General features: G+C 48.1%; 1 protein-coding gene across 3 annotated transcripts in view; it reads left to right on the top strand.

Moving 5' to 3' along the window:
- The first annotated feature begins 2,208 nt into the window (after positions 1–2,208).
- Positions 2,209–13,728, top strand: part of NLRC3 (NLR family CARD domain containing 3) — a 37,842-nt gene continuing 26,322 nt past the window's right edge. For 2 of the 3 annotated variants that reach the window (XM_084761933.1, XM_084761932.1), the window contains exons 1-2: positions 2,209–2,480; positions 13,201–13,686. In XM_084761933.1, the coding sequence (XP_084618059.1) occupies positions 13,518–13,686 (169 nt within the window). In that variant the 5' untranslated portion in view covers positions 2,209–2,480; positions 13,201–13,517. The remainder of the gene's footprint in view (positions 2,481–13,200; positions 13,687–13,728) is intronic. The other variant, XM_084761931.1, reaches the window with a different exon arrangement.

The following is a 13,728-nucleotide window of genomic DNA, read 5'->3' as shown; positions in this document are numbered from 1 at the left end:
TAAAAGTCTGGAGATGATTGGTGACTGAGTCAGCCCACCCTGACTGTGCCAGGCTGGATCCACCTGGCTCCTGGCAGCCAGCTGGGCTGTGGAGTAGGCTAAGGCTGTAGCACGCATGTGCACTGCGGGTCGCCAAATGACAGTAGCCTATGTAATCAGCACCGTTCACCTGTTTTAAAACACCCAGCGAACTATGGCTGCTTCTGGAGGAAGGAGGTTGAAATGAAGTGAAGTGAAGGGCCAGTGAACAGGAACCTGGGGAAAAATACCTTGACTTTCCCACAAAACCAAAACCAAACCAAAAACAAAGCCTTGCTTCCAGCATCACAGCGCCGGGCCAGCCACTTGAAGAGGAAACCAAGGTGCAGCGCTGCCTCACACCTTCAGTGGAGCAGAAGCCATGGCACAGGGACCACTTGCTGAGTAAAGTGAGGAGGACTTCCCTTTCAGAAACCACCTTGCCTTTGCATAATCAGCACAAGAAAACCCTCAGCACCACAACAGAATGCTCACTGAACACAGATAAGCCAGACATGTCATGGTGACGTGACCAGACTCCAGCCTCTTCACTTCCTGTGGTCCAGCCCTTGCCATGGCCTAGGCTTGTCTACTTAAAGCATTCTGATGACCACTAGCTCAGATAAGGGAACTGACAGGGAAAGGCCCCTGACTGCAGGCTAGAAGCCTCACACTCCTAAGCCCGCTGTCTGCCCTGCTGTGTTGCTCTTGGGGAGCAAAAAGTCTCGAGTGAAGATGACCCTGAAGAAATATGTGTACTTACACACACACACACACACACACACACACACACACACACACACACACACACACACCCCGAAATAGTCAATGTATGAGCTGGTGGCCATTACTGGGAGGTGAGGAGGGAGCTAGCACTGGGGTGCTCCCCATGATCATCAGGGAAGAGGGGGTTCCTCTCCTGCCAGATCCCTAGAGAACGCAGACCCAATTTCTTTTGATAGGCCCATAAGGCCCCTGTGGCTTCCAACATCAGATAGGTACCTGGCTCTAGGCATCTTTTCTGGATCTCTTGGCCAGGACTGCAGCTACGGACTCTATGCTCTGTCTTTAGGCTTCTCAAGGGGCTGCCACTGTGCCCTCCATCTCCTGGCATGTTCCTCTGTGCTCAGTAGGGAAGGGGATGTAAGGTGTACCCTTGGTTGTCCTGGACTCGATTTGTAGACCAGGCTAGCCTTGAACTCACAGCAATCTGCCTACCTTTGCCTCCTGAGTGCTGGGATTACAGGTGTGCACTACTGCGCCTGGCTTGAAACAGCATTTCTAACCTACCACCAAGGCCCCTCCCTCTCAGTGGGAATGGACAAGTAACAGCCACAAGTGCCACACAGACAGACAGACAGACAGACAGACAGACACACACACACACACACACACACACACACACACACACACACAGGCTGCTGTGAACATCTGTCACTCCCTGTGCTTGCTGAAGAGCTCAAGGCCCCTGTCACTTGGCTACACACCTTGTCACCTAACTCAGTGGTTTCACAATAAATGGCTTGTTTCCTGTCACTAGAAGATGCTCTAAACAGTTCATTTATTACAGCTTTTCTCCTTTGTTCACTCTTGAGTCATGTCCTTACCCTTCCTTCCCTGTCAGAGCAGAACACCTTCAGGGACAAAGTTCCTGCTGTGAACAGCTGCAGTCAGCTGTTTCAGGATCCAGGTGACCTGTCTTTGGGGCCCACTGACTCACAGGGAGACGCAGAATAGGTACCTTTGGGGTGAAAAGGAAGCGGTCTAGTAAAAAGAGGGTCACAGGCTGTCAAGGCCTGGAAGTGTACAGGCATTCCGGCCCCAGTAGTCATCTCTCAGCAGCGTGACCTAAACCCAGGTGCTGACTTCCTCCCTGCTCACTTGGTTCCCCACCACCCACCTAAAAGCTACCACCTCTTGATGGCGTCTGTTTTCAGAGGACGGAGGGCAACATGTCAACAGCTTTGCACTGTACCCTCTCCTGAGCATGCCCAATGGGGATGCTCAGTCCCAGGATGGAGACCCAACATCATTTCCCTACTCTTTAGACTTCTAGGGGGATGTGACAAAACCAAAGAGCTGAGCTTGGGGCCAGCCAGCTCACCGATTTGTCAGCGAGGCTGTTGGCTTTTCAAACTAGACAGGAAGGAAGGTTGAGGTGGAGCCCCGCACAGGAAGAGCTGAGGAGCCGGAGCTGCAGTAACAGTGGGTGGGCTCCTGGGGACTGCAGGATGTGGTGGGTCTGTCACTCCTTGCCCTAGTGTAATCGGTGTGGTAAACTGCCCTGATCCCTTCAGAGAAGGTTTCTTCAAGCTCTGGACAGACCAAGGCATCAGACTCAGCTGGCCTGCACTGACACCCCAAGGCGTTCCACCACAACCACGGCCTCCTGCTCACTGGAGCAGAGCTGAGCCTAGGAACATGCAGATAGAGCATCCTGGGGCGACAACAACGGCAGGAATGTAAGTAGAAGCCTAAGCACATCAGTGCAGGACAGAAGAAAGGCGGTGTGGGGGATGGGGGAGGCAGGCAGCTGGTAGGAGAACTGAGACTAATTAGGACCTGAGCTATTCTGGGCATGAGGAGACTCCAGAATGCGGACCCCTGGCTGCTGGGAGCTGCTGGGGCTGGATGTCTCAGTGGAGAATAAACTCGCATGGTCCTGTCCTGACAGGATCCTAAGGGAGAAAGCCCAGCTCCTTTTTCTTGGGGACGACATGGGAGGAGGAGGACACATTACAGGTTGCTACAAGTGAGCACCCACAGTCTTGGTGCCTGCCTCTCCTGGGCTGTAGAGCCCAGGCAGGTGACCCTCTTGTTGGTGTTCAGTTTTCACCTGTAAGTGGAGTAGCAACTCCAACACCTGCCCCGAAGGTCAAGGGAAGTAGTAATACAGCTCCCAGCTGTCCCCTAAGCACCCCCTCCCCCAGGGCCACTCCCAGCCACACCCTGGGTTTGATGAAACTTGTCATTCTGCGACTGGTGATTATGGGAGGCCTTCTGTAAGAGGTGCCGCTGCAGAGCGAGGTGTATGTTGGACACAGGGAGTGTTAGCTATGGTAAGCCACCCTATGGACAGGCTCTTAGGCCCTGGACCTCCGCCCCAGTCCAGCTTAGTCTAGGTGGTGTGTATCCTTAGGGCTGGAGCTGCCTCTTCCTTCAGGACGCTGATCTCAGAAGCCAAATAGTTGCCATGGTGCTAGGTCAGACCTTGGGAGGGAGATGAGGGTGAGGAGTTGGTAATAGGGAGAGCCCAAAGTACTGTGTGTAGCCAGAGATATGAGCAGCCCATGTGCCCAGTTTCTAAGCCAAGGCAGCCATTTGGAAGGGAATCAGAAGGCTCAGGTCAGGCCTGTGGCCCTGGGAGAAGAAGCATGGGACAGAAAAGGCTCCACCAGACATAATGTTCTGGCAGAGCCCTTTCAAAACAAGGTCACGCAGTCAGCCGGTGGTGGCGCACACCTTTGATCCCAGCACTTGGGAGGCAGAGGCAGGCAGATCTCTGTGAGTTCAAGGCCAGCCTTGTCTACAGAGCGAGTTCCAAGACTGCTAGAGTTACACAGAGAAACCCTGTCTCGAAAAACAAAACAAAACACAAATCTAAACAAACAAACCACAACACGGTCACCTCATCCTCTTAGTAGCAGCAATTAGATCATCTGTGGGCATCCAGTTACAGAAGGCAGTGGTTAGACACAGTCCATGCCCTGACAATACCCTACCAGAAAGCACAACTGGGGCCCCTCGCATCCTGGCCTTTGACACGCACAGGTGGACACTGAATTGCTTCAGTTGGTCCACTTACATTTGCATTTTTACAAAGTTAACTTTAAAAGTCAAGATGTACCTTACACATAGTAAGCTGAGCTCAATGGCTCTGTGTTTATATCACCAGACAGATCACTGTGTAGAAACTGGCACCCAAGAGGTCTCTTGTACCCCCTCTCAGGAAGCAGCAACCCCAAGAGTGACTTTAACATCTATCATTTCAGATTGGTTTTAAGCTTCCTGGAAATCCAAGAGCATATTTTTTTTCTTATTTCTTTATGTTTGTTTGTTTGTTTCAAGACAAGGTTCCACTGTGTAGCCTGGACTGTCCTAGAACTTGCTCTGTAGGCCAGGATGGCTTTGAACTCACAGCAATCCACTTGCCTCTGCCTCCCAAGTGCCAGGATTAAAGCCATTTACCACCACTACCTGGCAATTTTTTTATGATACCTTAGCATTTCAGTTTTGATTTGATTGTTGCTAGTAAGTAGAAATAGAATGACTGTTTGTGAGCCCGGGCCCTGGGTCTAGAACCTTGTGAACTCATACATCAGGCCTAGTCATTTGTCCATAGACTGTTGTGAATTTTCTGTGTATTCAACCATAACTGGGAATAGTGAGCATCCTGTTTTTTCATCATTGTGATACTTTCTTCTGTATGTGTGTGTCTAATCTGTCATCTCAATTTTTAGTTTAATAATAATATTTGTGTGTATGTGTGCACGTGTGCGTGTGTATATGTGTGTGTGTGTGCGCGTGTGTGTGCACACGTGCGTGCACATAAGTACATCGTAGCATGCATGTGGCAGTCAGAGGACAGCTTCAGGAGTCAGTTCTCTCCTCTGATCTAGGGACAGCTCTGTGGCTCTCATGTTTGTGCAGTGAGCACTTTAAAAAAACCTCTAAAAGCCATCTTGCCAGCACTATCCTAATATTTTAAAAACTAAACTACAAAACAAAATGTTATACTTAGTGGATAGAAGACTGCACTCTCTCTTTGGATTATTTAACTATTTTAATAAACATGTATTACTTTTCATAATTCTGTAAGCAGTCTACTGACGTGTAAGAGCAATGTTAGTGAAACCTGAGCAATTAAAATTCATAAAAGCTCCACTGCCATATATTTCCAGCTTTTCCTACAGTAAAACAAAATGGTATCCTACTATAACTGTATTCTGTTATTTTTTTAGATAACATAGGAAAAGTGGGTTGTTAAGATACAAGCCTTAGAAGGAAAATTAGAGAGACTTACAAATGAGAATAAGAAAAATACTCAGATACAGACAGAGGAATTTAGAGTCAGAGAATGAGAAGGAGCCAGATTAGAAAAGATTGCTGAGTTAGTTTGAGGCCAAGCAGAGCAATTCAGGGACCAAGAGAGAAGCCAGATTGAATAAGTCAGCTGGGAGAAGAGTTTGAGCCAGAACAGCTGAGTTGAACCAGCCAGCCCAGAGCTCAGTAACAGGAAGAAAGGGTGAGCAGTAAATCTCAGAGGCTGAAAACGTTCTAGGCCTAGGTTAGATTATATGGAGGCTAGAAGCTTCCAGGATTAGGTCTAGGCTAGCAGACGGAGGCAGTAATCCTTCCAAGACAGCAACTGAAACAGGCGAATAAAAGTCCCTTTTACACACGTGTCTCTGTGTATATGTATGCACATGTACTTGCAGGTGCCTGCAAAGAGGAAAATGGATCCCTTGAAGCTGGAGTTACAGCAGCTGTGAGCCACTGATGTGGATGCTGGGAACTGAACTTGGATCCTCTGGAAGAACAGCGAGCACTCTTAACCACTGAGCCATCTCTCCAGCCCCTGTATCCTGTACTTTAACTTTTTCAATATAAAAATGTGAATGTATTGTAGATCTGGGGCGATAGCTCAGTGTTAGACCACGAGCAAGACTCTGGGCTAACTTCCATCACAGTACAGAATGGAGTCATCTAACTTAGCTATACTCAAAATTATGCATTTTGTACATAAACTGTACCTTAAATAAGGTGTTTTGAATCTTTATGACATTAGAAGGCAAATGGTATAGTGGGAAGCCTGGCGTGGAGGCACACACCTTTAATTCAGCGCTTGTAGGGCAGAGACGGTCACCTCGCAGAGTTGGGGGCCAGTTTGTCTTAGGTAGTGAGTTTTGGGACATCCGGAGTTACATAATGAGACCTTGTCTCAAAATAAAGAGCACACTGTGTGCACTGTTCTAATTTGACACACTCTGGGCTGTACTTTACCTTATGCCTTCATAGTATTGCAATGTGGAACTGAGCCATTTTTATTTTTATCAGTCTCTTGTTGGGTAGAAAAAAATTTTGACACTTTAACTTCTTCCTGTTGTGTACATTTTATGAGCATTCTTATAGTCTTATCTGTGCGTATCTGTCCAATTATTTATTTAAGATAAATCCCCATGTGTGGGGGTGAGGGAGAAGGCTCAGTAAGAGCACTTGATGAGAACATGAGTTCAAATTCCCAACACCCATGTAAAAATCTAGGTGTGGCTGTACAGACAAAACCTCAGTGTTGTGGAGGGAGGAGAGGATGTCTGGGGCTGGCCGGCCACTGGCCTGCTCCTAGGTCAGTGAGAGACCCTGTCACAAAGGAGTAAAGTGCAGAGAGCGCGCAGGGCATCTGATGTCCTCTATTGGTCTCTGTACATGCACAGGCACTTGTACTCACATGTGTTTGTGCATACATCCTCTCTCTCTCTCTCTCTCTCTCTCTCTCTCTCTCTCTCTCCATGTTCTCTCTCTCTCTCTCTCTCCATGTTCTCTCTCTCTCTCCATGTGCTCTCTCTCTCTCTCCATGTTCTCTCTCTCTCCATGTGCTCTCTCTCTCTCTCCATGTTCTCTCTCTCTCTCTCTCTCCATGTTCTCTCTCTCTCTCCATGTGCTCTCTCTCTCTCTCCATGTTCTCTCTCTCTCTCCATGTGCTCTCTCTCTCTCTCCATGTTCTCTCTCTCTCTCCATGTGCTCTCTCTCTCTCTCCATGTTCTCTCTCTCTCCATGTGCTCTCTCTCTCTCTCCATGTTCTCTCTCTCTCTCTCTCTCTCCATGTTCTCTCTCTCTCCATGTGCTCTCTCTCTCTCTCTCCATGTTCTCTCTCTCTCTCTCTCTCTCTCTCTCTCTCTCTCTCTCCATGTTCTCTCTCTCTCTCCATGTTCTCTCTCTCTCTCCATGTTCTCTCTCTCTCCATGTGCTCTCTCTCTCTCTCCATGTTCTCTCTCTCTCTCTCTCTCTCTCTCTCTCTCTCCATGTTCTCTCTCTCTCTCCATGTTCTCTCTCTCTCTCCATGTTCTCTCTCTTTCTCCATGTGCTCTCTCTCTCTCTCCATGTTCTCTCTCTCTCTCTCTCTCCATGTTCTCTCTCTCTCTCCATGTTCTCTCTCTCTCCATGTTCTCTCTCTCTCCATGTGCTCTCTCTCTCTCTCTCCATGTTCTCTCTCTCTCTCTCTCTCTCTCTCTCTCTCCATGTTCTCTCTCTCTCTCCATGTGCTCTCTCTCTCTCTCCATGTTCTCTCTCTCTCTCTCTCTCTCTCTCTCTCTCTCTCTCTCTCCATGTTCTCTCTCTCTCTCCATGTTCTCTCTCTCTCTCCATGTTCTCTCTCTTTCTCCATGTGCTCTCTCTCTCTCCATGTTCTCTCTCTCCATGTTCTCTCTCTCTCTCTCTCTCTCTCTCTCTCTCTCTCTCTCTCTCCATGTGCTCTCTCTCCATGTTCTCTCTCTCTCTCTCTCTCTCTCTCTCTCTCTCTCTCTCTCTCTCTCTCTCTCTCTCTCTCTCTCTCTCCACGTGCTCTCTCTCTCTCATACACACACAGATAAAGAATTTAATTCTCATTAGTAGAATTTTTAAAGCATAATTTCTTATTGATATTTTGGGAATTTCACATCATGCACCCCAATCCCACTCATTTCCCAGTCCTTCCATATCCACCTTCCACCCATGTAACCTCCTCCCTCCAAAAGAAGAAAATGTTAAAAGACAAAAAAAAACACAAAAAAACCAAAAACACCCCAACCCTCACCTGTCCAGGCAACAGCACGCTCCCCCTGGATCAAGTGCAGTCTTCTCTCATTCACAGCAGGCACAGCTGTGGGGCTCCGGGTGCACCATACCTACATCACCCCGCTCCTCTCTCTTTCCCACCTCTCCACTGTTTGTCACAGTGACACTGGGAGCTGCGGTGTGTCACACAGTATACCTTTTGCTTACACATCTTGCTAATGCTCATGGCAATGAGTCATTGGTCTGGTTCAAGCCTCTGGCTTCTGCTATACCATTGATACTGGACCTTCACCAATACTCCTCTTGTATATCCCGCTGTTGTGCAGAGTCAAGGAGATGCTCTGGCTATGGTCCCACAGGACTGGCCCCTTCACATGCTCTAGCAGCTTATAGAGGGGACAGATGTTGGGGCGAGCCAACTCAAGGCCCTAGATCTGGGTTGGTCAGCCTAGGTCTCTGCTGGGCCTCCCCTGCTCCAGGCGAGGGTCGTGGCCCGCTCTCCCATGCAGCCCCAGTGAGGGGTGGGGCCAGCTCTCCCATATGTGGTGGCTGTTGAGGGGTGGGGCTAGCCTTCCTATGGTCAGTGTAGGGCAGGCCATAAGTAGAATTTCTAACGGCAAATTAAAATCTATAATGTTGTCTAGGAAGTGTGGTAACAGTGGGAGAGTTTGCCTAGCATGCACAAGGAGGATCCATTCCCAGCACTACAAAAAATATTCCATTATATTTTTATACTACCTTGTATTTCCACCACCATGTATTAAGATATCTTGGGCTGGAGAGATGGTTCAGCACTTAAGAGCACTTGCTGCTCATGCTGAGGACCCAAGATTTGTTCCCAGCACCCATGTGATGTCAGCTCACATCCGTTTATAACTCCAGTTCCAGAGCGCCTGACACCCTCTTCTGGCCCCCACAAGTACTGCACACACATGGTGAACGTGCATGCACGGGAAATACTCATAATACATAAAATAAAAATAAGTAATTCTGGGCTAGAGAGATGGCTCAAGATCACTGGCTTTCCCAAAGGTCCTGAGTTCAAGTACCAGCAACCACATAGTGGCTCACAAACATCTATAATGAGATCTGGTGCCCTCTTCTGGCCTGCAGGCATACAAGCAGACAGAACACTTTATACATAATAAATAAATTAATTAAAATAAATAAATCTTAAGAAAAAGATCCCTAATACTGCCACATTCTCAACAGGATCATGCTATATTTTCATATTTGCCAATTAGATGAAACTAATAGTTCAATGCTCTTCTTTCTTGATTTATAGACTGCTTCCTTTTAATATCTTAGCCACATATGTTTTTGAGAGGGAGGTTGAGACAGGGTTTCTCTTTGTAGCCTTGGCTGCCCTGGATTCACTTTGTAGACCAGGCTGTCCTTGAACTCACAGGGATCTGCCTGCCTCTGCCTCCTGTGTATGCTGCAATTAAAGGCATGGGCCACCATACCCGGCTTTTTATTGATTTTGGGGGTTTTGAGTCAGGGTTTCTCTGTGTATCCTGGAACTTGCCCTGTAAACCAGGCTGGCCTTTTGCCTTCTGGAATTAAAGGGATGCTCTACCACTTCTCGGCTACTTATATATTTTTTTAAAAAATTATTTGAGGCTGGAGAGATGGCTCAGAGGTTGGGTACTGGTTGTTCTTCCAGAGGATCTCAGAGCCTACATGGCATTTAAGAGCCGCCTGTAACTCCAGTTCTAGGGGATCAGAAGGCGTCTTCACACACATCAGGCACACACACGGTGCACAGACATATATGCAGGCAAAACACCCACATACATAAAAATAAATAAAACATTTAAAACTATTTGTTGGCTTTACTCATGTATATACATCTGTGTGAGGGTATGCCTCAGAGGCCAGCTGGAGTTACAGGCAGCTGTGGGCCGCCTGATAACACATACTGAGAACTAAGCCCAGGTCCTCGGGAAGAGCGGCCAGCATTCGTAACCACCGAGCCAACCCTCAGCCCCCTTTTCTTTTTCTATCTAGCCACTTCCTCTGTCTATAATGCTCTTCTCATCACTGTCTAACTCTTCTAATGTGTGCCTCCATGTGTATTTGTGAGTCTGTGTGATGCGTGCAAGTGCACATGTCTGTATGTGTATGCCTGAAGAACACAGGTAGACAGTGTGTGTCCTCTTGACCAATATCTGCCTTTTTTTTTCTTTTGAGACACAGAGGCTGTCTGGCCACACCGGCTGGCCACATGGAACCTGGCTGGCCACACTGGCTGGCCAGTGAGCGCAGGGAGCTGCCTGTGCCTGCTCCAGCACTGGCCTCACAGCACACATCACTACCCCTGCCTTTCACACTGGGTCTGAACTCTGAACTCGGGTTCTCATGCTTGGGCAGCGAGCACTTCACCCACTAAGGCAGCTCCCAGCCCCATCACCCTTCTGTATCTATGCAGCTCACAGATTCAGAGAAAGCCTCTGAGGCAAAGTATCCCTCGGTCCCAGCACACAGACGGCCAGCTCTTGTCACCCGCTGCTGATCACACTCATGTCACTAGTCGCCTTAGAAACCTTCTTCCTTCTCCATTATTATCATTGTGCCCTACTTTTCCCTACTCACAAGACAGGGACTTTGCCCAATTTGTTCACTTTCACATTCCCTGTGTCTACAACAAATATTTCCCAAAATACATACCTACAGTTTCGACACTTGGAAGGATGAGGCAGGGGGACTCCATCAAGTACAGGCCAGCCTGGGCTAAAGAGCAAGCACCAGGCCAGCCAGGGCCACACTGTAAGACTATCTTATAAACAAACAACAAGCAACCACACCTGCAGACAGGAGGCTGGGAGATAGCTCAGTGGGCAAGCACAAGGACCTGAGTTCAAGTTCTTAGCACACATGTCCCCAGCTGGACACGGCTGCATGCATGGCTACATACACGTGCATGGTTCCCAGCACGGTGGAGCCCAGAACCAGGAAGGGCTCTGGGGCCTCCTGGCTGCCGGCATAGATCCAGGTTCAGTGAGAGAGCTGGTCTCAGTGAAGTAATGCAGAATATGACACAGCAAGACACCTGACACTCCACTTTGGCCTCTCCATATGTGTGCACAATCACACAGGCCTGTGAGCACATACTACACACATCATCACACACACACACACACACACACACACACACACACACACACACTTTCAAATTTTACTGGTTGAATGAGTGGATGAATAAAAAAAATATTTTCTAGTTAACAGACATTCCTCCATTTTTTTCTTGGTTTTTCGAGACAGGGTTTCTCTGTGTAGCCTTGGCTATCCTGGACTTGCTTTGTAGACCAGGCTGGCCTCGAACTCACAGAGATCCGCCTGCCTCTGCCTCCCGAGTGCTGGGATTAAAGGCATGTGCCAATCACGCCCGCGTCCTCTATTTTTTTAAGGCAAGGTCTTACTATGTAGTCCAGGCTCTCCTGAAGTTTGCATTCCTCCTGCCCCTACCTCTAAAGTGCCAGGATTAAAGCCATCCACCACTACGCCAGTGACCAAGTTTTTAAACCATGTGTATACCTGCTACAGAGGCAGCAACACAGCAAGGTGCTGGGACCAGTGAGGCCTTGGTTCCATCCCAGCTCAGCATCCGTGCCTCCCAGCCATGAGTCCTTAGGAAGATCACCTAACCTCAGAGCTCTGTCTATGAAAGGGAAGACGCAAAGCTGTGGGGCGTAGCATGCCTTTGGGAACATCACCCAGCAGTGCTGAATGTGATAGGATCTGGGAGCTGTCCCCAAGAGGAAGGGAAAACTAGAAGTCTACCCACATACTAAACCCAATAGTTCTATACAGAGCTGCTCTTCATGCCTAGAATAACAAGACTGCTCACCAGCACTGCCCCAGGGAAAAAGCTGCCAGTGCAGTGAAATTGTTCAAAGTGAGTGACAGTTCAGAAATAAAAAGATGAAATTATGAGGTTAGAGAGATGGCTCAGCAGTTAAGGGCACATAAAAGAGTACATACTATTCTTGCAAAGGACCAGTGTTTGGGCACAAGCCACCTACATTGCCAGCTCCAGCAGATCTGATACTCTCTTCTCACCTCTGTGGGCACACACATGCATGTGCACAAACCCAAACAGACATGAATACACACACATAAACAAAATATAAATCTTATTTGAAAAGATGAAATTATTTGTACTGAAAACCTGAAAGCTTGAAGAAAACTAACAGAAAAGTAAGGAGTCAACAAAAGTATTTAGCCTGTTGAGATATGGTGAAATACAAAAATTAATCATCTTTTATACCAATAGTATTAAGAATGACAACAAAACTATTTTACAAGTTTAGATGCCAGTAGGAAACTGTTACTTTCCAACTCTAGATGAGAAAAAAAAATAAGGCTTTACTAGAGATGCTATAAAAAGATCTAAGTATAAGCACAAATCAACTGGGCATAGTGGCACATGCCCACCCAGCACTTGGGAGGCAAAGGCAGGCCGATCTCTATGAGTTTGAGGCCAGCCTGGTCTACAGAGTGAGTCCAGGACAGCCAGGGCTACACAGAGATTCCCTGTCTTGTAAAATTTTTAAAAAATAAGAAAGAAAGAAGAGGGGGGGAGAGAAAGAAGGAAGGAAGGAAGGAAGGAAGGAAGGAAGGGCAAATCCAAACACATACCACAGTTGGCTGCAATGTCACTTGCTTTCCCCCTTGGTTGAACATTTGGAAAACTGAAAAAGCAAATGCCAGCAGGATTTTGCAGGAGTGAGGAGAGAGTGGTCCACTCTGTGCCAGCCTTAGCGTTCCCAGCTTAATACAGCTTGTTGGACTTAAACCTTAAACATGTTGCATTTACCAATTCTTCAACACGGCCATGAGTGGAATGGCTGCTTTTTTTTCCCTTTTCCTTTTTCTTTCTTTTTTTCAAGACAGGGTTTCTCTGTGTAGCCTTGGCTGTCCTGGACTTGCTTTGTAGACCAAGCTGGCTTCGAACTCACAGCAATCCGCCTGCTTCTGCCTCCTGAGTACTGGGATTAAAGGCGTGCGCCACCACCGTCTGGCATTGGCTGCTTTTCTTACTGTTAGACTTTTAGCATTTTCTGTATGAAAATGTTCCTGCTGAATTAAATTGATACCAATCCCCAGTGCAAGTTCAAACCCAGGTGTCTGTTTACAACGATCACCTCAGCTAATCACAGAACCAGAGAACCCCAGGCAGCCAGCACTGGCCAGATTCCTGACAGTGACAACTCCTGCGTCATCTTTGTTTGGTTGGTTTTGGTTTTTCAAGACATGTGTTCTCTGCAATAGCCCTGGCTGCACTTTGTAAACCAGGCTGCCCACCTCTGCCTCCCAAGTGCTGGGTCATATTAAATAGGGCTGCTGCCAGCAGTAATGGACAGTGACCTCTGCTGACCCCCTCTCCCATTATGTTTTCTCTTCTAGAACTATAAACAATGGATGACTCGTCCGTCTCTGCCCACAAGTCCCTAAGGGACTGTTGTGGCCCCTGTTGTGAGGAGGAACATACATGGGGCAGGCTTGTATAGGAGAGCTTCAAACAAGGAGCCAGCTTTGGCAAAAGAGCGTGAGCAGGTGAGGCATGGCATGGCTTTGCCTCTTGCCGTCTCTGTATCACTGTCCCACAGCCCCTGAGCTTCCAGGAAGGCCAGGAAGCTACTAAGAGGCCAAGAAACAACAGAGGTCCACCAGGCTGCAGTTTCGCCTCTGTCTTCACAGCCCCTGCTGCAACCACAGGCTCCATGAGGAAGCAAGATCTGTGGAGGGACAGAGAGAAACGCCTGGCCTGCAGCGCTGGCTCCCCGGCTGAGCAGGTGAAAGCACTTGTGGACCTACTGACTGGGAAGCGTGGTCAGCTGCTACAGGCCCATAACAAAATGCCAGACTCCCCGCTGCGATCTCACAGCCACGGTAAGTCTTCCACAGGGCGGGGGAGCCACAGGGGAGGGTATC

Source organism: Acomys minous, assembly GCF_964271855.1.
Source record: "Acomys minous genome assembly, chromosome: 16".
Classification (NCBI taxonomy): domain Eukaryota; kingdom Metazoa; phylum Chordata; class Mammalia; order Rodentia; family Muridae; genus Acomys; species Acomys minous.
This window is presented reverse-complemented; position numbering and strand designations above follow the sequence as displayed.